General features: G+C 45.6%; 1 protein-coding gene across 7 annotated transcripts in view; it reads right to left on the bottom strand.

The window, feature by feature from the left end:
• RFTN1 (raftlin, lipid raft linker 1) overlaps positions 1 to 22822 on the bottom strand; it is a 203300-nt gene extending 180478 nt beyond the window's left edge. The window contains exons 1-2 of one of the 7 annotated variants that reach the window (XM_028843652.2): positions 22225 to 22822; positions 1906 to 2058 (exon numbers count right to left, since the gene is read on the bottom strand). In XM_028843652.2, the coding sequence (XP_028699485.1) occupies positions 1906 to 2058; positions 22225 to 22420 (349 nt within the window). In that variant the 5' untranslated portion in view covers positions 22421 to 22822. Of the gene's footprint in view, positions 1 to 1905; positions 2062 to 20240; positions 20376 to 21936; positions 22136 to 22224 lie in introns of those variants that run through there. The other 6 variants (XM_028843654.2, XM_028843653.2, XM_015132239.3 and 3 more) reach the window with 6 other exon arrangements.
• Positions 22823 to 25540: the final 2718 nt, after the last annotated feature.

Raw genomic sequence — 25540 nt, 5'->3', positions numbered from 1 at the left:
ACTGCAAAAGGGAGAAAAAAGAATTCCCCCATCATCTCAGCATCCTAATACTTAAATATTTCCTTCCAATCTTTTCTCCTAGACATGCTTCTGTTTTTCCCTAATCCTCCCACAATGCCCAGCACATTGTAGGCACTTAATATTCACTGAACAAATAAATGGAGGACCAAATGCATGACCAAATGCTCCAAATAATTGTGTGTTACATTAGCTATATTAGAGGCATTTACGGACATGGTTTTAATAGGCTTGGGCGAAGGAATGGCAACTACATGCAGGGGGAAACCATGGTCATAGGTATCTGCACATTTAAGAGGATGGTGGTGGCATGACTGACTCATCAAGGGCACTGGAAGGAAGCAATCTGAAAAGGAAGATGCTGGCTTCAGTTGTGGTGACTTGTTGCAGGGGATGCACAGCATGTCCCTGCAGAGACACTCAGCTGTCCTTTCTCAGAGCTCAAGAAGCAATTGGAGCCTCAGTACGGAGATAGCCACAGCAGAGAGTAGTCAGGGAGGAGGGGAGGAAGAGAACACTTGCAGACCCTACTGCATGCCAGACATTGTGCTACGAGCTTCACACATATCTACCTTTCTAATCTTCACAACTGCCCCATGAAGTGGACACCCGTGTTCCTTTTATGGATGAGGACACTACAGGACTGGGAAGCTCAGTGATTTACCCAGTTACTCTGAAGCAGAGCCAGGACTCAAATCCATGAACTTGAGGGCTTTTTCCACTCATTCTCCTTTCCAATCATAGAAGCTTAAAGTATACCCAGAAGCCCAGGGAGATAATGTGTTCAGATGACTTCGTTACATAGTGCCCAGTTTTTGTTCTCAAACTCCTGGGACCCAAAAAGAAGAGCATTTTCTTCCTCTTCCAAAAACATGTCTTCAGTGTTTTCCAACTCACTATTAAAACCTGTGGAATTCTTTTTGTTTGTTCATTTGTATGAGTCTTCTGTCTCCCATCAGACAGAACACTGCAAGATGCCAGGACATGCCTCACGACTTCCCCTCAACACTGGCCCAACACTCTGCACACAGCAGGTGTTCAGCAAATGCTCTGATGCTGATGCTGACCATCCCTTCCCAGTCTTCATGGGCTATTCCCTGCTTCCTCAGTCCTTGAACACTCGCATGGTAGGTGACCCGACTCCCTCTGGCTCAGCCAAGGCAAAGCCAAGCCCAGAGGGGTGAGTCCTCTTGCGAGATGGCAGACAACAGGCAGGTGAATTTGGGTGGACAGGAAGTTTCATACGAGGAGAGACGGCAATCCTTCCTTCTCCACGGGGCTTGCTATGAAACAGTCTGCAAACTGGTTGGCTCATGGGCCAAATTCAGCCCATCCATATGTATTGCTTGGCTCACACATGATTTCCATTTGTTAAAATTGTAATTAGTTGCTTTTTTTTTTTTTTTTTTTTGAGACAGAGTCTCGCTCTGTCTCCCAGGCTGGAATGTAGTGGCACGATCTCGGCTCACTGCAACCTCCACCTCCTGGGTTCAAGCAATTCTCCTGCCTCAACCACCTGAACAGCTGGGATTACAGGCGCCCGCCACCACGCCTGGCTAATTGTTTGTATTTTTAGTAGAGATGGGGTTTCACTATGTTGGTCAGGCTGGTCTTGAACTCCTGACCTCAGGTAATCCACCCGCCTCGGCCTCCCAAAGTGCTGGGATTATAGGCATGAGCCACCGCGCTCAGCCACTATTTTTTAAAAAGTGAGAGATTTCACATAAAAATCTGGATCTCTGTAAGCTGCCCCCTCGAGACAGGCCTGCCCTTTTCATTTCTTCACAGCCCCTACCCCATCCAGCTCTCCCAACAGCACCCTCATCCCCCGTAGGCCCCTGCTGGAGACCCCACCTGCCCGTGTCTGTGCACAGCCCGTGTACTCACCGGCACTCAGAGTTGTGAACTCCAGGAAGCGGTATTCATAGGACACATCTATCTTGGTTTCCACCTGAGGCCTCTTCAAAGTTGAATAAATATTCCCAGGCCGTTTTTCGTCACGTTTCTCTAACTTGTTCAATCCGCAACCCATTTCAGCAGCTGCTGGCCAAAGGAAAAAGGCGGGGAGGTGATTTTTTCCTGAGATTTTGTCTTTAAACACCCTAGTATAAAAGATGCCATAATTTTCCTGAAGAATACATGACACACCTCAGCCTTTACGAAACTGAGGGTATAATTTAATATAGGACCTGAACACAGACGACTGCGCTCAGTACCCAGGCTGGCTTCTCCTTCTGCTAAGATACTATTACCAGCCGTCCTGAGATTTTTTAAAATGACACCAAAAGCATACCTGTTTTTTACCTTTTTTTCCCCATCTGAGGAAAATAATACCTCCCACTGCCTCAGTTCCACTATAATCTGTATCCATGAATAAAAAATGGGATCTAAAAAGCAATACAGTGCATTATAGTGTCAGCCCATCTATAAAAAACAAGAGACGTGTCACCTTCCCTGTGGTTGCTAAGACAGAATAAGTTGTTGTTACAATTTCGAAACTCCAAGTCCTTTCTACCCTCAACAGTAATTATTTAGACAGGAAATTTATATTCATAAAACATCTCTAAAAGTAGATGGTGGTATTTTTATGGGCCTTGTCTGAAAGTCCCCTTTTTCTTCATTTTTAGACCAAACTGCAGGAAATAATAGTATGCTTCCAAGCTCTTAGAGAGTCATTTTAGACCAAAATGAAAACTGACTGAACACTAATAGCAGGGATAGAGCAATTGGAAGCAGAAATCCACGTGTATTAGAGCAAAAATCTGTAGTTCCAGTTTGAAAAGAAAATAAAGAAATGTTAAAGTAATGGGCACATTAAGGTGAGCTGAGCTTCCAATCTTCCATGGGATGAAAAACAATGAAGGCTCTCTGTTTGTTTGGGCAGAATGACTTTCATGAAATAGCTTTTCATCCGCTCCTCCAACTTCAGCAGAAGAGATTTTGCTTTTGTGAACAAAGCATAACGGATGCTTCCCTCCTCTCTGAGGTACCACTGCTGCCATCAGAACATATTTCACAAAAATATTAACCAGCCAAGAACATCACACACAGAAACACAGTGACCACTTCCTTTTAGAGATAAGAATTTCCTTTTGCTTAATTCATTTACAAGGTACCCAGCTTCCTAAGGCAATTTGGCAAGCTCCAGAAAAACAAACTGAACCTCAAAAAAGCAACAAGGGCATCGGGTGGGTGGAATGGAAGGAGGTGGTGTAGCGACAACTAGGCTCTACTTTTCAGTAATTTTAAAAAGTCTGAAAGAATGGATGAGAACAGGAAGGCTTACTTATGCCTTAATAAGGGAACATTAGTATCCAAAGGGCCAGAGCAGACATGATTTATGTGCAATCTGCATGAACTGATTACTTGTAAAATACTCTGTAGTTCTGCAGATGAAACAGCTGATATGTAAAGGGCTGCATATTTAACTGCTGAAAAGCAAGCCAGCTGGCATCCACTGGGACAAAGCAGAAAAGAAATGGACAAGGAAGCTTCTAAGTGTTGGGAAGAAGTAACCCATTGAGATGTGCACTATTACTCTCTGCAAAGAGCCCAAAGGCTCGCCAAGTCACTCATTCATGCAGATTTACTCATGCCTACTATGGGCAAAGCATTATCAGCGATTCAAACAATGTGGTTTTTGCCCTCAAGGAGGTTAGCCTACTACAAGAGGGAGGACATTCAAGCTATAACAAGATGGGAAAATGGCAGGGGCCTGGATTGGGTATCTGAGATGGGCTTTGCTGGACAGACTCCAAATGTGATGACGTGGAGATGGAGGCACAGCAAGAGCAAAGGCATGGAGGCAGGAAGCTGCCCCATCTGAAGGGAAAGGGCAGGCAGAGCAGTTTGGCAGGCCGGAGAGGCAGTGTGGGATTTAGGGTGTCAGAGATCTGGGTCCACCACTAGCCCATATGGTGCCTTTGTGAGAATTCGAAAAAGGTGCCCCCTCCTCTAAGGAATGCAACCCTGTCCCAGCCATGTCTTACTGAGCACAGCAAGGTCTGGATCTAAGCCCCTGCATCCCCCCTTGGGAACAATCTTCATAACTGTACGTGGCAGTGCTGCTTCAGTAGGGGGGAAGTTAAGCAAAATTGATTATGATTAGCTAGCCATATAAATAAATATGGGGGTGGAGGCAAAGATTTCTTAAAGAGGACACAAAAAGCTCTAACTACAAAAGAAAATTTTGATAATGTAGGCTATATTAAGATGTAAAACTTCTGTTCCTCAAAACGCACATTAAAGAGTGAAAAGGCAATCCAGAGACTGAAATAAGCTATTTGCAATACACTTGTCAAGTGGTGCACTGGTAAACCAGCTCTCCAAGAAAGAGAGGAAACCCCGATTTGTACTTTGCCTATTTCTATGGTATAAACACACCCACCACGGCAGATTTCAAGCTGCCAAACATGATGCCACGGAAGGCAGAGTCGGGAAGAGATGCTAAAATCAGCTCTCAAAAGCCAGTGTGTGTTGGCTCCTGCACACTAATGCATTCATGCGACAAAGGACTCACATCCACCATGAATCAAAGAGCGCCTAACAAATCGATAAGGAAAAGCTACACTACCCAACAGCAAACAGGTGGAATGCCCCAACAAACACCCATGAGGATATGCAAATGGCCAAGGAACACATGAGAAGAAGCTCAACTTCATGACTCATCAGGGAAATGAAGGGAAGACCACAGTGAGATTTAACAGGCATCTACCAGAATAGCTCGACATTTAAAAAATTGATAATACCAAGTGTTGGCAAGGATGAGAAGCAAATGAAATTCCCCTGCACTGACGGTGAGCATGTGAATTGGTACAACCACCTTGGAAAACTGACAATATGTTGGAAAGCTGAATGCATGCCTATCATGTGACCCAGAAATTCTTCTCCTGGGTATATACCAACAGAAATGTGCACACATGGGCATCAAAAGACACGTATGGGAATGCTAACAGTAGCATTACTCATACCAGCCCCATCTTGGAAACTGCCCAAACACCTTCCAGGGGAAGAGATAAATACATTGTGGTATACTCACACAATGAAATATTATAAAGCAACGAAAACATGGAAACTAGGATTATACACTACATCAAAGAATCTCAAAAATCAAAAAGGAGTGGGGGTGGGGGCAGCCAGACACAAAAAGTACATTCTTTCTTACTCCTGTTATACAGAGTTCCAAAACAGGCAACACTCATCTCGTGTTAGAAGGTGGGGTGCCGGTTACCCTTGGGAGAACAGGGACTGCATAGAGGATGAGGGGGCTTCTAGCGTACCAGCTTTGCTGTTTCTTGATCTGGGTGTCAGTTACACCGGTGTGCTCAGTTTGTGATGATTTACTGGGCTACTGAGCAGTCTCTGTGCTGCTTGGTGTGCTTTCCCATAGTTATACTAAAAGGTTAAAAAATAATAAATTTGTGACCTTACAAATGCACAGATACATCTCCAACAATAATGTTAGGATGGAATAAAGGCAAAACACAAAATCATCTACGTACTGGGTCTCAATTCTTCTAATTAAAAACTGAAGCAACATTTATAGTAGGCATGTTCATCTGATGCTAGCTTATCCAATAAAGCCACTTGTGTATACACTACAGAGTCCTGAGGAGGAGAAAGGACTCTTCTATCAGGCTGGCGGCAGGTTCTAAAGGGTGGCAGAGTTTCTCCATACTGAGCCCTGCTCGAGACCTTGATGGGAGCAAGGCTGAGTGAGGAGTGAATAGGCTAGCAAGCAAGGGAAGGCACTCATGCCCACACCCCTCAGACTGCCTTGCTCTGGAAGGCAGGGTGTTTGAAGACCTCCAAGAAGGAACCTGTTCCTCAAAAATCCTCCCACTTTTGCTACCTTATTATGTAAATTCTCATATTAGAGGTTCATTCCTTTGAATCAGAATTACCTTTCCTAAGTATCTCCTCTGAAATGACAAATATCTCCATGGGAAGGACAACAAGCTAAGCTCCTGGTAGCCACTACCACTTTAGTATGATTTTATTTTGTCTATAATTTTTAATTTATATTTAATTTATTTGATAAAGGACAATTTCCTTGATAGTAGAAAGGAGAAGGTTACCAGGATGAGAAGAAAGATTTGGAAAGGGTTGGGGTGGGGATCAGGAGAGTACCAAGAAGTACTAGAAAACTCTTGTGATTCACAACTTTGAGTTTAAAGTTTCAATCAGACTGTCCCAACCTTGAGGCTTCTGCCCCAGCTCATCTCAAAGGGCATTATGCTTGATATCACAGGACATAAAGGGGCTCTGGGCAAATTATCCATGTGATCAGACACAGAAAAGCTAAACAGTATGTTAAATTCAACCAAATTTGGCTTGCGGATGCCTCCACACTTGAGTCATTACATAAGGAACTGCAACTTAGTTTGGTAGGTAAACTAAGTGAAAGCCTAACTTAGGATGTATACTTCTGTAACAAATAGCTGAGTCTCAGCCAATCACAGCAGCAGAGATGCAGTCAATCACAGGCAGCGAAGCCAAGCCAGCTGTCTCTGTACCTCACTTCTCTTTTCTGTACACAAAACACTGCCAGGATGTGTTTCAGGCAGGTCACTGAACCTGTTCTCGTTCTGAGGCTGCCCGATTTATGAATTTTTCTTTGCTCATTCAAACTCTGTTACATTTAATTTGTATCAAGTTTTTATTTTAATAAATACCAGCCAACACCAAAACTGTAATATCATTGAATGCTTGAATCTCAAATTTTAGAGACTGATTTCTCTGGAACGCGTGCAACCCTAGTTTAAGCAACTGTTTCTAAAGCACAGCCCTCTTTGGAAAGGCAGACACAGGAAGTAGTTGCTGGCCATCAAAACCTTAGTGTGAAGTAGTTCCTCCTACTCTTGTGTAGAGGCAGCTACCCTGCTCCCTGCTACCACACCTGCATTCCTTTTGTTTCTCCCTGGATTTTGTCTCTCTCCACCAACTCCCACCCCTGTCAAAATAGGAAAGACTTTTACATCATTCCAAAAATGTCTATAGTATGCTCAAAACAAGTCAGAAAAATCTAGCTTACAAAAAGTAGGAAAAACAAGCTGTAACAGTGACTTGCACACTATTGCAGAGTTTTCTAGGCTACACTGTTTACCATGTGACATTCCCAAACCATGATCACATTAGAATCCTGCAAGAGGATGGAGGCAAAAGATGGGTATGTTGCTTTTGAGGGCAGTGGGAGGGAAGGCAGAGGAAAGGGTCTAAGGAATAGTACTGCCAGATGCAGACAGAAGACACGGATGTGCTGCACATTCCCTCACACAGACACTCAGGGAGTGTCTCGGTGGAAGGACATCTCTCACATGGGTCAAAGTCTCTAGTAAGGTAGAAGGTAAATGGTAAGTAGGATGGTTTTTAAATGTGGCTCCAAAATCCACTGACATTCCTCCTATTGAGCCTATTGAGAGGTGAGGTCTATGTCAATTACCCTGAGTCTGGGCTCCACGACGGCTTGACCAATAGAATCTGATGGAATTTAACACAGTTCCAGTTTCTGGACCCAGCCTTAAGAAACTTGAGAACATTTGCTTGCTGAGTCTTGTGGTGCCTGCTCTTGGAATCCAGCCACCATGCCATGAGGAAGCTCAAGTAGCCCCAAAGAGGGGCCCATGTGGAGAGGAACCAACAGCCAGGACCAACTTGCTGGCCATCTTGCCAGCAAGCCATGTTGGAAGTAGATCTTCTGCCTCAGTCAAGCTGCTGATGCCATGTTAAGCAAAGACAAGCTGTTTCGCCAAGGCCTGCCAAAGCTGCAGATTCCTGAGCAAAAGAAGCTACTGTTGTTGTTTTAAGCCTCTAAGTTTTGGAGTGGTTCATTTATACCATAAGCAACTTATACACCAAGTCTGCTCAAAATGACCATGGCCTGCCACTTCCTTGGCACCTGCTGAAGTTGGCCTGCTTTTAGGGCCCCTGTTTCAGCCATTCACCCTTTGAAGGGCATCTGGGTTGTTTCTGGCACTGGCTGATTATGAATAAAGTGGCTATAAACATTTGCATAGAGGTTTTTAAATGGACATAAGTTTTCACTTCTCTAGGGGAAATACCTGAGACTGGGGTTGTTGGGTTATACGGTAAGTGCAGGGGCCCTGTTAATGAAAAAATGCTTCCCTTTAAACGTGGAGGATGTCCACATACTGCCCCCATGACAGGTGTACGGAAAGTGAGACCTCTCAAAGGTCAGCTAGCCCCTGCTCAACTGGGGCATCAGCTCACCAGGTGGAATCATGCCCAACGGTGCTATTCACTGACTTTTTCTCTGGTTGTTGCTTGTTTTTCTAAAAAACACATGCTAAAAGTCACCTGTGTCTAGTGAGACTCCCCTAGTACTTCATGTATGCTCCACCCTGCTCCCACAGCTCCACCCTTCCAAATTCCTATGCTCACCTCATATTGACACCCAATGTCGATCAGATTACCTATTTCATGTGTGAGTTCATTGTTGGATCAGCTTTGATTGACAGTTGTTCAGGCATTCGTTTCTCTTTTTATATTTTTGTCTTCTCAGCAGACATCCCTGAAACTATGTGTATGGGTCTCCCGAGCATTAAGGTACCAAGAAAAACTTTCCTAGAAGTCTTCAAAGGTAGAGGAAACGGAGGAGGCCTTTCCCCATTCCTATGGTGAAACAGTGGGGAAATAATCAAAACACACATACAGTTCCCCAGCAGAAATTGGTAAGGGTAATTAGGAACTAGATGCTTTCTAAAGAGGAAAATAAAGAAATCAGAAGGGCCGGGCGCGGTGGCTCAAGCCTGTAATCCCAGCACTTTGGGAGGCCGAGACGGGCGGATCACGAGGTCAGGAGATCGAGACCTTCCTGGCTAACATGGTGAAACCCTGTCTCTACCAAAAAGTACAAAAAACTAGCCAGGCGAGGTGGCGGGCGCCTGTAGTCCCAGCTACTCGGGAGGCTGAGGCAGGAGAATGGCGTGAACCCGGGAGGCGGAGCTTGCAGTGAGCGGAGATCAGGCCACTGCACTCCAGCCTGGGTGGCAGAGCGAGACTCCGTCTCAAAAAAAAAAAAAAAAAAAAAAAGAAATCAGAAGAAGGTTCTGAGACCTGAACTGCAAGAAGAGGATGGTAGACATTGCAAATGATCTGGAAGCAAAGATCCCTTGAACGGTGTTGTTCTGGGAAAAATTTGGGCTGAATCAAACCTTAAGTGGGATGTCTCTTTGGTACACGGTGGACCAGCTTCTTACAGGAGCTATTAGTTCCATGAGGGAGGGAGCTTATGTTCCAAATTCATTCATCCATCCATTCATTCAACTCACATTTATCAAGGTCTGCTTTGAGTCAGGCACTCGGTTAGGAAACACTAAAACTGGGAAGGCCAGGCCCTGCCTTCAGGGAGATCACAGAGACGATGACGAGATACCCATGGTGCAGTGTAGCTGACTGTTCCAGAAGTCTGGACAGAATGCGGGAGCATTCTGAACAAATCACTGTTCTATAAAACACAGAGATGGGTGTGGTGGTGTGCACCTGTTGTCCCAGCAACTTGGGAGGCTGAGGTAAGAGGGTCTTTTGAACCCAGGATTGCGAGGCTGCAGTGAACTGTGATCGCGCCACCTCACTGCAGCCTGAGTGACAGAGCAAGACTTATCTGTAACAAAACACACACACGCACGCACACACAAACACAGCACATCGCCAAATACTTGGCTCCAGAAGAAGCTGACCAGCAATGGGGCACAATGTCCTGTGTCATTTTAAATGTTCTATAAAGACACATGCACACGTATGTTTATTGCGGCACTATTCACAATAGCAAAGACTTGGAATCAACCCAAATGTCCATCAGTGACAGACTGGATTAAGAAAATGTGGCACATATACACCATGGAATACTATGCAGCCACAAAAAAGGATGAGTTTGTGTCCTTTGTAGGGACATGGATGCAGCTGGAAACCATCATTCTCAGCAAAGTATGGCAAGAACAGAAAACCAAACACCGCATGTTCTCGCTCATAGGTGGGAACTGAACAATGAGAACACTTGGACTCGGGAAGGGGAACATCACACACCGCGGCCTATCATGGGGCAGGGGAGGGGGGAGGGATTGCATTGGGAGTTATACCTGATGTAAATGACGAGTTGATGGGTGCTGACGAGTTGATGGGTGCAGCACACCAACATGGCACAAGTATACATATGTAACAAACCTGCATGTTATGCACATGTACCCTAGAACTTAAAGTATAATAATAAAAAAAAATAAAAAAAGAAAAAAAGAAATAAACCACACTTTTGTGTTATATCCAAAAAAATAAAAATAAAAATAAAACGTTTAAATTATTATTTTAAAAGTATCCTAATTTGTTTCTGAAATGCTTCCCACGATGTCCATAAAAACACTGGAAAACCACTTCAAAAGGATCACCTTCTTAAAAGATTATTTTTTGGCTACAATGTAGAAAAGCCTTAGTTTAAAAGTTCATTTTTACTATCAACTAGCATGCACACATTTAAATAATGGGGGCAATAAATGTAGTTATATTTTCAAATACAAATTAGTTTCATTAAGAGTAAGCCCTCATTTGCCACACTTGCTGCTAATCTAAGGCAGCCTGTAAAGCTAATTTTAACAAATGCCAACAGCTAGTGACAAGCAACCAGAGATGGGGCAATTATATGCAATGATGTTGGATCAGCTGGCAACCCCATTTTTTATTTCTACACTCAAATTCTGTATTTGAAGACACAAGCATGTTTATTACTTCATTCAGTCATCCAAAGTAAGAACTGATCATCCAAATTAAGAAGTCTTTACATGATAACGACATCTCTCTAGATCCAGAAATATAAATTAAACTTAAAAATTCAGTAGAGTATTCAGATGGTGTCAGATTTTTTGCTGTCCTGCAACAGAGTCTAAGAAACTCTAACATGTACCGGTTGAAAGTGTTCCTGATCCAATGTCAAGGGTAAAGAACAATCTATATCAAACCGTATTAATGTATGGTATCGCTTTTTTAAAGTGCTTGTGTATTTGTTTATAAAATCCTTATTTTTGAAAAACTGGCAGTTCATAAACCACCTGTTAGCAGAACTTTTTTCGGGGTCATGACACTATGGGCTACATTTGCAAGTTTTCTTTGTTGAGCATGCATTATTTTCATGGTTGAAAACAATCAGGGGCACTTTGGGAGGCTGAGGCAGGTCAATCACTTGAGCCCGGGAGTTCAAGACTAGCCTGGGCAACATGACAAGACTCTGTCTCTACAAAACAATTTTAAGAAGAAATTAGCCAGACATGGTGGCATGTGCCTGTGGTCCCAGCTACTCGGGAGGCTGAAGAGGGAACATTGCTTGAACCTAGGAGGTCGAGGCTGCAGTGAGCCATGATCTCACCACTGCATGATTGTGCCACTGCATACTACTGCCCAGCCTGGGCAACAGAGTGAGACTTTGTCTCAAAAAAAAAAAAAAAAAGAAAAGAAAAGACTATGGATATCACAGCCAGCCTCCAGGACGGTCCTCAGTGATCCTCCTGGTATTCACACCCTTGTGTGGACCCCTCCCACAGTGAATAGGGCTGACCGGCGTAACCAGAAGAATACGGTGGAAATGACTGTGATTTCCCAGACTAGGCTGTAGGAAACATTGTGGGTTCTACCTCGCTCTCCCAGATCTCTCGTTCTGGGGGCAGCCAGCTGCCACGTTGTGAGGACACTCTATCAGCAGGATGAAGTTCCACTGCAGGGCAATGAGGCCTCCTGCCAACAGTCAGCACTAACTCAACACCCATGTGGAAGTAGATCCTACAGCCTTTGGCCCAGCTGACATCCTCACTGCAACCTCATGAGAGATTCTAAGTCAGAAGCACTCAGTTAAGCCACTTCTGGATCCCCGACTCAGAGAAACGATGCAAGATAGCATGTTTGTTGTTTTAAGCCTCTAGGTTTTAGGGCAATTTACCACCCATCAACAGATAATTAATCCAGGCTGTTCACGTTAAGAGTCTTGCTCCTATATGAGAAGCGGCATTGTGGAGTGGTTGAGAGCTGACTCTTCAGCTGCCAAGTTTTGGCGTAATTTGTGACACAATAAAAGATACCTAATAAGAGTGGTGTTTGCATTATAAGAAGAAAACACTTGCTTACCCCCCACTCCTCCAACCCCCACAACCTACCACCATCTCAGTCCATCTCAGGAGGGGTCTGAACCTGAGTCCATCTCTGCTCCGCTGCTCTCCAGCCACCCTTCGCTAAAAATAGCTCCCTCTCTGAACCTGCTACTCAACCTGTGGACCTCAGACCAGCAGCAGCATCCGGGATCTTGTTAAAAATGCAGAATCCCAGGCCCCATCCCAGACCTGCTGAATCAGAATCTGTATTTGAGCAATAAGTGATTCCTTAAAGTTTGACTCACAGTACAGTTTGAGAAACGCTGGGCTGTGGCCGTGGCTCTTAATCTTGACTGCACTTTGGAATCATCTGGAGAGCTGTGAAAAGCCCTGATGCTCAGGCATTTAGGGGTGGGGCCGGAGCACCAGTATTTTGAAAAACCCCAAGTGATGCTAACATGCAGCCAGGGTTGAGCATCAATGCTCTAGGAGCAAACCCAGTCTTTTCCCACTCCTAACACTCTTCAATCTCCTAATAGCCAGGAATCAACAGGGCCCAGGGTGTCTCCTACAGCCTCACATCCAGCACTGAGAACCACAGTTCAGAGCTCAGCCACACTGATCTGCTTAGTTCCACATCCCTCAATCTCCTGAATCTCTTTCTACCTCAAACACCCCTTCCCAGTCTCCTCTGCCATCTTCCCAGGCAAGCACAGGCACCTCCTACATTTCTGTCCTCCTCCATCCTCTTGCCTCACTTTTCCAAAACTATTTTAATTATAAACCACTTCAAACACATGGAAAAGTACAGAAAATGAGATGTCTATGGATCCACCACCTGGATTTAACAAGTGCTTACATTTTTACCTTATTTGCTTCAGATATTTTATTTTTGGATAAATAGACTTCTTGACACAGTCCTCATGCCATTCCCTTTCTCCCTATCTTTCTATCCCTGTATGTACTCTTTTACAATCTATATATAACATATAACACCCAGAACAACATATGGCAGAGATTCTGAGGATTTCTCAGTTTGTAGTGCCCTTAGTTCCTCTGCACATTTTTTAATGGCATGCCCTAGATTAAAAAAAGTATCCAGTAGTTTCTTTTATTAAGTAGTTAGGTCCAAACAACTTAATACTTATTCACAGCCTAACAACAGTAGCCTTTCAAAAAAAATAGCACACATAAACTGAAAGAAGAAATATTTTTTCTTTCATTCTTAACTAACCACAATTACTCACTAATGGGATGTGGGCATCTGTTGGACACTGCGCAACTTCTCAAAACTTGGAACCACACTGAACACCACCACCCTGATTCCCACTTCCACACCGATTTTCTTAGCAACTACCCAAAATGTAGCTTGTAAAGATATGACATCATCAAGAGTAATGTGGTACCGTCAGATGTCGATATTGCGAAGTGCCTCAAGCTAGTACTTAGCGTGGTATCTGACAGATGTTAAGTATTGCTGCATTTCCCTCGAAAATGTGAAATATCCCTTGGCAACCCTGTGCATTTGCTGCAGTGCCTTGGGGTATCTTAGCCCAGAATTTGGGAACCACCAATATATAGTATTATGTATGTTCAAAAAAGTTACTTACATGCTATTGTCTCTCCCTTAGCACTCACACTCCCTCTCTCGCCATAACTTAACCTGCTCCAGGCAAGAGCTCCCCAGCCTCCTTCCCAGCCTGTCTGTCTTCTCTCCAGCTCCAGGCAGACATCCGCAAGAACTGTTTCAACATTTCCACCTGGAACTTTCTCTCTTCACCTGAGACTTTCTCAGCACTTCTGGAAGAATATGCCCCACAGAATGCAGCACCTTGCCCAACAAGCCTGCTCTTCCTCCTGCATTTCTCATCTCTGGGTAATACCACTGCCCTCCTAACATCCAGGCCCAAAGCCCCAGTATCAGCCTGCTCCTGCCACCATCCTCACCCTGACATTGGCCCACCAAGAGCTGGTGGATGCTATCCATCCCCCCACTTTATTCTCCAAACCAATCTGCCATCTCAACAGCAACCAATGCTTTCCTGGAATCTGGCTCCCCCTCATCCATCTAATTCCTATCTCCAGCTTTTCCCACCTTAATCATTTCACAGCACATAAGTGGCTCAAACAGCATAATCACATCCGCTGTGCAGCTCGGAGTCCTCAGCCTCAATCTCACTCAACCCTCCCTCCTTTCCAGTCTTACCTCCCATTGTTTCCCTTCACAGTTGACCCTAGAGTCAAGTCAGGCTAAGCTACTGCAATCTTTTGTACACCCTCAGAACTCTCCAGGCACCACCATTTTCCTTCAGTGAACTTCCACCTGACATTGCTTTCCTGTACCTCTCATCCTCTGTATTAATCACAGTTCTCCAGAGAAACAGAACTAGTCAGATACGTGTGTGTGTGTGTATGTGCGCGCGTGTGTGTACACCCAGATACAGAGAGACAAATAGAGGTATTTATTATAAGGAATTAGCTCATAAAATTGGGGGGCCGACAAGTTTAAAATCTTCAGGGAAGGCCAGAAGACTGGAAACCCAGAGAATAGTTGGTGCTGCAATCTTGAATCCAAAGGTGGTCTGGAGTCAGAATTCCTTCTCGTGGATCTCAGTATTTTTTCTTAAGGCTCTCAACTGAATGGATGAGGTTCACCCACATGATGGAGGGTAATCTGCTTTACTCCAAGTCTTCTGATTGCACAATTCATCATGCCTAAAAAATAACTCACAGCAAAACCTACCCTGGTGTTTTGCCAAAAACTAGGCACATAGCCTAGGAAAAACTGACATAAAATTAACCGTCACACTCCTTCAAGGCTGAGCTCTAAGAGGATTGCCACTTTAGGCCATTGATTCATCCAATAAATAAGTAATGAGCACTTACTATATGCAAGGTCCTGTTCTAAATGCTAGTGATACCAAAGTAAAACGAAAGGGATTCACACAGTAAAAGAACAAGCCTCCCCTCATGGACCTTACCTTCAGAAGCCGAGAAACAGGCAATAGACAAACACATAAAAATAATACATAAAATTCCATTTTTAAAGTATGCCAACTAGAACAAAAATAATGCAAGGGAGGGGTAGCAATCACAGGAGGAGGTACGATGTTTTAAATACAGGGATCGAGAAAGGCCACACCCAGAAGGTGTGTGGTTTAAGCAAAATCATGAAGAAGGCCACAGAGCGAGCCATGGGATAAGGGGGAGGGTGGGCTAGGCAAGGCAGCGGCAGGTGCAAACAAGCTGGGGTGTGGCGCCCCCGGGGAGGTTGACCGGACCTCAGGGTGAAGTCAGACAGGGCTTGGGAGACAGAACGCAGGTCTGGCCGGGTCGTGAGCACTTCAGCTTTACCCTGACTGAGGTGGAAGCCTCTGGAAGGTTTCGAGCTGAGGGAAGACATCAATTACTCCAGCCATGACAGACCATGAGAGCAGAGAGCCCAGATGACAGTAAGTAGACGGGCGAGCAGTGGTCAAATTCTGTATATGTTTTGAAGGTAGAAAACGGGATTGATTGATGATTTAGAAAAAGGGGATGAGCAAAAGAGGGCATCCAAGACACCTCTAGGGTTGGTCACCAGCACCTGCAAGGCTGGAGTGGCCATCTTCTGAGATGGGTAGAGGAAGCCAGGAGTTAGCCATGTTAACTCCATCTAAGCAGAGGTGTGCAGTGGGCCACTGGATGTACCATTCTGAGTCCAGAGGAGAGCTCCACAGCTCTTGGTAATGCCTCATCTCCCCACATGACAGTAAATTTCTGGAAGGCAGCAAGCAGGTCTTCTTCATCCCCAACAGCAGCTATTCCAACGCCCTGCCCGTAACAGATGCACAATAAATACCTACTTAGCAGCATCTTTCGGGAATAGGAAAGACACTTATCTGGTACAGGATGGTAAAGGGCATTTGGAATATTCCCTGTATGGCTCTCAAATTCACTTTCTTAACAGTACAGCACAGGGGTTGGTCATACAGGCTCTGGAACCGGACTGACTAGGTGCAAATCTTGTGCCCTTATTTCTTACCTGTGTGACCTCAAGGAAGCCATTTAACCTCAGTTTTCTCGTCTGTAAAATGGGGACAACTGCAACATCTACTTCTAGGGTGAGGACTAAATAAGGTACGGTGAGTTAATATTTAACAGGGCTCAGAAGAGCTCAGACACATGGAAAGAGCAGTATAGATATTAACCATTTTAGTACTCCACTAGGATTACTTGTTGCCCATTATGAAGATGCCTTTTGACCTATTCTGGCCAATAGTCATGATTATACCACACGGGAAAGGGCACACTGAAAAGGGTATCATAAGACACTGGAAAAGCCCAAAAGGCCTCTCTAAATTAAAGAAGTGTTTAAACAAACAACCTGATTTCTTGTGCTTTATATTTCCAAAATTTGCTAATACATGATATGATCAGGTTCCATTAACCGGAGTCTATGATTAACCAAATCTCTTCCTACCCAACTTTCTAAGTAAAATCTATTACAACAGTTCCCCCAAATCTGAGGAACTTGAGCACTATTCCATAAAAGTTGAAGGATTCCTCAGGACAAAGGGTAAAAGGCAAAGTAGGGAGTTTCAAAACACACACACACACACACACGTACATACACACACACACACACGTGCATATCCACAAACACGCACATACATACACACACAATACACATGAACATACACACATACATACACATACACACACATACACATACACATGTACACACACACACATATACATACACACACATACACACACATGCACACATCCACAAACATGCACATAAATACACACACAATACACATAAACATACACATACATACACATACACACATACACACACATACACACATATGCACATGCATACACATACACACACATACACACACATACACACACACTTACACACATACATATACACACACATGCACACAAATGAAAGCTGATAGGCCCCCATAAAGAATAAATTCTAACCCTCAAGGAGGTCTCCCTATGGAACAACAAGATGGGACATTTCAGGTGTAAACGCCAGAGAAAGCTGTCAGTGAGGTGCATCTGGCTTCCTGGCTGAAGAAGTGTGGAAACCTCCAGTGTGGGATCTTAAAGTAGCATAAGAGTTTGTCGGCATCAAACAACGGAGCCAAGCATAGCTTATGTTGATTTCCCGCTTCCGGCTGGACTGGCTGCTCGCGGACACCTGAGGAGTGCCTTCTTGTCTTCTGTGAGGCTGGTTCTGGAGTACCGTACACCACAGCAGAGGCGACAGCCCCAGGACCAGTCCTCCACTGTCCCATGTAACTGGGACACCAAAGCTGCCAGCCTTCTCCATCACTCCCTGCACCCCGGAGGCAGGTCAAATCCAGGAAAACCCCAAATGAAGCTTTCAAGTACCCCAAATGGTGTCTCCTCCATCTCAGTCCTGGCAGGTAGCCATCGCTGCAGAATGTGACCTGATTTTCCAGCTCTTTGGTTCTGGCCCACTGAGAGTGATTTTTCCTCCTGAATTCAGCCCAGGTAGGGAGTAAGTCACACAATTGCATATTTAAAAGCTGAACGGAATTCTTATTTGGAGAGCAAGGAATTAGCCGGGTTCAAGTAGTGGCTATCGCTTGCCTGCTGTACCAATCTTTTATGAGAAAGTGTCTTGATAAAATATGCAATGCTAATAATGAAAGCTCCTTAGGGGCCCAGGAGAAAAGGGAGACTCAAATGTATGTCAAAACCTGAATGTGAATGGGAGGAAAGATCACATGCACGCATGCACATACACACCTTTAAAAGGTAAACATAAAAGCAACATCTGGCTAAATGTATCCCTTTGTCAGTGAAAAATAGCATAAACCCTAGCCAAGTGTGTTACCAATTCTTAAACCGAAGGGTAAAAAGGAAACACTTACTACAGAGCAGTACTATCAAACAGAACTTTCAGCAATGATGAGAACACTGTCTGCGCTAACCAATTCAGTAGCCACTAACCACATGTGGCTCTGGGCCACCTGAAATGTGGTGACTGAGACTGAAGAACTGAATTTTACATTTTCTTTTATTTTAATTCATTACATTTAAATGTAAATAGCCACATGTAACTAGTGGCTACTGTATGGAACAGTTCAGCTGGCAACATCTTTCTGTTCCTTCAATAAAATTGTAATCCTAATCAACCAATAATATTTTAAATTATCATCAAAATTAGTATAAGCCCCTGGCTGTGCCAAACTCAGTAAGCTTAAGACAAAATGAAAACAAACAACAACAACAACAACAAACTAAAGAAAATGATTGCTGTGTATCATTTCCTGTAACTCTGTTGTGATTATCTAGTTTACATTTCTGTTATACTATGCCTCTGTGTATTTGGAAATCCGTGATTGTAGACAGATTTTGCCTTCAAAAAACCAGAATGTCACAGTCTCTTCCCTTAAGGTCTTAGAAAAATGAAAACGTGAACTTAGGGAAAGTTAACCTCGCAGTCTTCAGTTTCCTCAGGGCTGAAGTGAAGATACTGTAAGTACTCGCCTCTCATGAGGATCAAATTCAGATAATGCGTGCAAAGTGTACAACAGTGCCTGGCAAAGGGTAAGCACTCAGCAATTGGCAGCTGTAATTATTAGTATTTTATTAACAATATTAAAATAGGTAATAAAGAGAACAGTGCTAATACACTGAAAGTTTACACTGAGCGAAATCTTCCTAGGCCCAAACCCTTTGAACGTGTTTTCCAAGCCATGGTAAAGTGCCCTCTGGTAAAATACATCTTGGGGCCCTGACAATCTTGACACCCACTGTCAACCTGCAGAGAGGCCATCACCCAGATGGGTATCACGAGTCACAAAATCACTCAGCCCATGTTTACTGTGCCCCTACCCTCTGGCAGGCACTGCGCTAGGCTTTTAAGGAGGAGGGAACAGTCTCCAAACACAGTGCAATGTCTCAAGACTCTGAGCTGTCTGCCACCTGACTCCTGCAAAGCGTGGTCAGCACTGGGACACCTTGATGAGATGCAAAAAAATTCATCCTGGAGTCCCACTCAGACGGAAAGGTTCACTTCCTGTTTCCTAGACCAGCCAAGGGCAAGCTTTGGCTGCTGGCACCATAGAGAGGGACTAAGTTATTAGGGGACCTGAGGGGCACAGGCCCATTTTCTCAGTCAGGACAATAAGAGGGGTGTTGACAGGCCACATTTCTCACTGAGAGGCCAGATCACTTTCACAAGACAGTCATTCTCTGAGTCTTCACAAAGCCAAATCTGACCTGCCCCTCAAAACAAACACAACCCCTTTTAATAGCTGGCTGTCCAAGCCGGTGAAATCCAAGGGGAATCTCCACCAAGTTAGTATCAACCATACTAACAGACCAGAAATCCCCCGGGAGTCTCTAGGCAGAAGCTTAGTAAAATTCTGTAGGGCTTGGGGTTATTTTTCTTTTTATAGAAAGCACTCAATCAATCTTCTTTCACAACCAAGGGTACATTCCCCTATGGAATTCCCTTCTCTGAAAATCTCTAAAAATAAAATATTCATCTGATCGTCTGCAATGATTTAAGCTTAAACCCATTTACAGGCAGAGTCAGGACTTCCTATGGCCCCTCCACCTATAAAAACATGTTCCCCACTGCCTCAGGTTCCCTCTGGTCCCAGAAGAACACTAGTCAAACCAAGCTCTTGGCTTTAAGATAGGAAAGACAGGGTTGAAGTATCTGGAATCTCATACTCATATTCTTTGCTGGTGAGAGTACAAAATGGTATAACCATGTTGGAAAAAGGTCTGGCAGTTTCTTATCAGGTTTCCATATACCTCCTTTCTGACTCAGCAATTTGCTACTAGGTGTTTACCCATGAGAAATGAGAACACATGTCCCTAAGGAGACCTGTACACAAATGTTCACAGCAGCTTTGTTCACAATAGCCAAAGAAAGAAAGAAAGAAACTAGAAGAAAGAAAGAAACTAGAATAATCCATGTGTCTATTAACAGAACATACAAACAAACTGTGGAGGAGACATGCTCCAGAACATAAGTCAGCAATAAAAAAAGACCAAATCATGGATACAACATGGATGAATCTCAAAAACATGGTGAGCTTTACACAATACTGTAGAATTCCATTTACAGGAAGTTCAAGAACAAGTGAAACTCACCTATGATGAGATACGGCAGCAGTTGCCACTGAGAGGGTGAGGGCAGAGAATCACTGAGAATGAGGATGAAGGCACTTACTGGGGTGACAGTAATATTCTCTGTCTTGATAAGGACTAGGGTTACACAGGTGCATGCATCTGTCAAAACATTATGCAAATGGTACTCTCCAGATTTGCACATTTCATTACATGTATATAAATTTTATCTTAAGGAAACCATGAACACATATTGAAGTCTAAATAATAAAATGTGTACTAAAATGTTTAGGAATGCCTGTACCAACATCTGTAATTTACTTTAAAATGCATAAAACAATCCGCTGGACTTATGGATGGATAGAGGGATGGCTGGATGGATGTGTAGTTAAGCAAAGATGGCAAAATGTGAATTAGACTCTAGGCATGTATATAGAGGTGGTCACTGCTCTTGCAACTTTTCTATATCTTAAAAAATGGGATGGGGATAGAGTCACAGTGTACTCTCCTTAGTCCACCAAGTTAGAAATCTGGCAAAGCACCAATGCCCCACCAAGCCATGGGACCACAATTCTGCTAAAAGAGAAGACTGGAAGAACACAAGTAGCTTTACAGGAACTCACATCACTCATGCCAAAGATTTTCTGCTTGTTTCCCTACAGACAAAGCAATTATTTGAATGTAAGCCAAAAATTCCTGCTCAAGAGGGAGAAAGAGAACTCACTGACTTGTATTCCCAATTTATTATCTTTCAATTCCTGTACCAAATCTACTAGCTAACTGCACAACACTCCACTTCCATTTGCCCCAAGTCCATACAGCCAAAAAGCAAACAAAGAAAAACCAAGCCAGTGACTTGACATACAAATGCAGCCAGAGGATGATGTGCCAGCCCTGGGGCTTTGAATTACTCAGGCCGGCCGAAACCCCACTGAAGGCAAAAGAGGATGCAGAGCTCAGCCTGAGGTTACAGTGATTTCACTGAGGTTAGCGCACACGCACCAAAGAGCCCCAAACAGCTTGCTTTGTAACCCCTCTGTGGGGTTTGGTGACATCTGGGGTCACTGGAACTTCGTTGGGATTCAGCTGTTCAGAGGTACAAATTAGGAATCCCGGCAGCAGGGGGCAGGGGGGAGCAGAGTGGCCCTACCCACAGGCCCAGAGGTCGCTCACATTACACCCGGCTTCCTTCCTGGCAAGGCCTTACTTATCCTGAGATGACACACGACGGCAGGGGTTGGAAGATGCCCAGTCTAATTGAGCGCCAGCTCCTGAAACAGCTGTACCGACTACAAGGGTTTCAGCACATGAGTTGCTGGAAACTGGGGTGGCCACTGACAGAGGTTGAGTAAGACTTTTTTTTAAAAAGTACTTCTTGTTTGTTTGTTTTAAGCCCCCAAAGAAACTCACTGACACCACCCAGCGTCCCAAGGGATCACCCACAACCACACAGGGCAGCTGAGGGCAAGCGCAGAGGCACAGAGAGACAGTAGGGAGCGCGCCTGGGTCTACAACCTTGGCCTCCACGCGGTTCTTGCTGCCAAAGGCAGCGACACCGGAGGTGAAGGGCACTAGCCCTGGCCTAGGACTGGGGTGCGCGTGCCTGACAACGGGGCTTCCTGAAATACACAACCACCTCCTCCTCGTCCAGACCCATATCCATCCTGACGTCCCTTGAGTCTAGAGAAGTGGGTTAAGACAAGGGAAGAAAATCTCTTACAGAAGAGGAGATGCCCGTTTTCAGTGCTGGGGACTCTCCGCACCCCGCGTCCCTGTGCTTCTAGTGGTTCCGGCGCTTCCTCGAAGCGCGCGGCGTGTCTGCTCTTACAGGTCCAGCACCTCTGTCCCCAGAGCAAACCCACCTCCTAGGGCACACGCAGAGGGGCAGTCAGGCACCGCCTCCACCCTGCCCCACCCCAGCCGCGCGCACCCCTGAAACCTGCACTCCGCGACCAGCTCCCGCCTGTTCTTTTCCGAGGACCCCAGCGGCAGTGTGTCCTGGACCCACCTGTAGCCTCGAAGCTCCCCCACCTCCGCGTCCTTCCTAGGCGCTTCTGAGCCTGCAGAGCCCACGACCCCCAACAGGCTGCTCCGGAGTGCCTCTCCCTACATCGCTCCAGGAATGACTCCCCCACACCCGCCCTCCCCCCCAAAAAAAGTTGGCCCAAGATCCAGGCGTCCCATGGATCAGCCCAGGTCCCCATCCCACGCGGGCCAACGGGGGCTGCTCTGGCAGCTCCGGAGCCCCGGCACAGAGCAACCTGCAGGGAGGCGCCACGCGGGGTTCCCACTACCCGCCAGGGACCCGGTCCACAGGGCCAAACGGAGGGGTCTGTGCCGGTCGACACCCCAAGCCCTGTCGCGCCCCCACCTACCGTATGGGACCGGCGGAGGAGAAGGCGCGGGCGCGGGCTCCCTGAGACAGCGTGTTCCGTCCCGGGAGGAAAGTTTGTGCCATACAGAGGAGGCGGGGAGGACAAGGGCGCCGGTGGGTGGAGGCGGGGGCGGCGGCGCCGCGTGCTCCTGTCTGTCCCTCCGTTGATCGGTGCGTCGGTCCCTCCCCGGAGCCCGCGGCCGCCGCGCTCTCGCTCGCTGCGCCCAGCGCCCGGCGCGCTCCGGCTCCAGCCCCGACGCGCCCCCGCCGCCGCCGCCGCGCGTCCGCCGGCTACACTTCCTCTTCCTCTTAACTCATGTGCAAAATATGCTGCGCTGCATCTTCAGGGAAAGCCTCGCGGCCCCTGACAGCAGCCGCTGGAGCCGTGGGCCCGCCCAGCTCTCCCTGCGCCCCCTCGGAGTTCCGCACGGTCACCTCCACGCGGCCGAGCTGCAAGCGACCCTGGCCGCCTCAGAACCTAGGGGTCAGGGGCACACCGATCCTCCCTCCCAGCGCCTCCTAATCAAGGTTGTGGGCTGTCAGGAGAGCGCCTGGGAGACTAGGATCCCTCAAGATTTGAGCCGGGATGCTGAAAGGGCGACTGCCATTAAGGTGCTGATGGCTGGGGGTGGGGTTGGGGCAGACTTGAGAGAGGACCATTTCTGGATCCCATTCCACAGGTGGGAGCATCCGCAGACATCTCAGGTGATGCTGAAATTATCTCTTGCGAGCTAGTGCTTCAGGGAAGGGTAATGCCACTGTCTCCCTTGCCGTCCCCTGGTCTACCTACTTAAGATGTCCAGAGGTTTGAGAAGATCTGGAGAATAACCTTGCGTGGCAACTTGAGGCACCCAAGGAGAAAATTATATAAAGAATGAATGAAGCACCAGTAAACCAGGCTGCATTCGTAAAGTGAAGATATGAGGCAAGGAGCCATTAGAAAATATTTTCTTCCTAAAACTAAACCAAGCAGAATTACAGTGTAGGGGTTAAGAGGGGGAACCCTAAAGTCAAATGGTCAGGGTTGGATTCCTGGCTTTGGTACTTATTGGCTGTGTGACTCGGGGTAAGTGACTTAACTGCTCTGGGCCTATTTGTCACATAACACTTCTTCATGGGTTATTATATGTAAAGTGTTTAGGAACCACTCTATAACTTAGCTATTATCATTATATAAGGGACTAGAACAAGAAGGGTGCAATAATCTAATTAATTATCTCCATTTTCTCATTGGGCAAAGAAGGCCCTGTGTGGGCAAAGTGAAGCACTGGAGCCCACAGGGTGGAGGGCTGCTTTAGGAGCCCAGCAGTGTTTCGATCAGGTCCTTCTGGTACTAATCACATTCTTCCTGCAGGTAAGGAAGCACTATTTTGTTTTCAGGGACTCTTCCTGTTACCACATCTTCTCAGAGATTTTCTTCCTTGTTTTCTCTTTCCATAGCCTTCCTAGTTCTGTTTTGCTCCCCTCCCCCACAACACTGTTTTGTTTTTATTTTTTTCCCCTTTCCCTTTCCACTCCACCTTTTCCTGGTGTCACACTCACCACCACTATCCCCAATGTCTCCCATTTTCTCCCCTACACTTGAGCTTGCCACATGAAAGAAAGTAAGACAGGTGACCACCCAAGTCCAAGTTCAAACAGTAGAGAGTGGGGATATATGTTCAGGGGCATCACCAGAGGTTGTGAACACCCATTTATGAAGCCAAAGGGAGGGGTCTTCATGCTATCTATCTGCCCGAGGTCTTGAATTGCTGCAAGTTAAGGTCCATCCGAAATCTTTCTGATCCTTTGCTGGTCCCTAGGCCAGAGAAAGAAAATAAAATTGATATAGGTATTAACCGGTAGGCGTTTAAAAGAAGATAAAGAAAAAAGGAGGGTGGGGGTGGGGGTGGGGGAGTGCAGCATAACCTAGTTGCAGTGTGGTTGATTTCTTTTAAGCAAATCATTTTCATTCTATAAAACTTTTGCACACCATTGTGTTTTTTGTGCTGTTTTGTTTCTTTATAAGACACCAGTCCTCGAGGTTAATATGCTATTCTGATTGTTTCCATTTTCTTCCACTCAATATTTTCCTGAGTACTAATAATCGTGGGCAAATGTCTTAAATGACTTTTTTCCCTGCTTGGATCTGCATTTTTTTAGGGTTTTCTAGAACTCCTGATCTTCTTGATATTCTGATACTTCCTACTGGCACATAGTAGGTGTTCAGTAAATATGTGTGGAATGAATGGATGAGCCAACAGCATCCAGATCTTTTAAGGCTCTTCTTAACCTGCATTCAGCAATTATCCAGAGTGTTCCAATTCTCCTTCACCTGGAATATTTAATGAGGAGCCAAATGTTGGATTCACTTGTGTTCTGTAGAGAGCTGCCTGTATTTTCCATTTGACTGCCATGGACTGGCCAGCCATGGGAGAGACCCTGGGCAGCTGGGTCTCACCTCTAACTGACCTTGCCTACCCAGCCCCAAACCCAAAGATGCTGGGACTGTATCCTAGTGGGTTACCTTGGCAACCTCACAATGTCATCTGTTAGAATGTCCTAGGGCGGCAGCTTTTAATTCTATCACAGCGGTCTCATCGGGGGTCATGTAATAGTGCTGTTTTTCCTCTGCTCACACTTCCTCCCCCTGTGATTTAACACTAAGTACTTGGGGAGGAGCTGAACACGGGAAAAACCAAGCTATTACTGCATGACAGGTCACAGATGGCCCCAGAACTAGGGTCCCGAGTGTTCACAGTCAATAAGACGCAGGTCCCAAGCTAATGGGGAAGCTGGATCTCCTCACACCCCCTGTGGAAAGAAGAGGAGTTAAGCCAGCCTAGGCAAGTGTAAGAAGCTGCCATGGCCAGACTGCACAATTCTTGTAAAAGCTCAGTTAAAGGAGCCCCCCGCTGGAGTAATTCTTTCTTGGACTCAGCAGCACCACCCCACTCTGGAGATGATTAAG

The sequence above is a fragment of the Macaca mulatta genome, chromosome 2, assembly GCF_049350105.2.
Source record: "Macaca mulatta isolate MMU2019108-1 chromosome 2, T2T-MMU8v2.0, whole genome shotgun sequence".
Classification (NCBI taxonomy): Eukaryota; Metazoa; Chordata; class Mammalia; order Primates; family Cercopithecidae; genus Macaca; species Macaca mulatta.
Note: the sequence above shows the minus strand (reverse complement) of the source record. Positions and strands in the feature narration are given on the sequence as shown.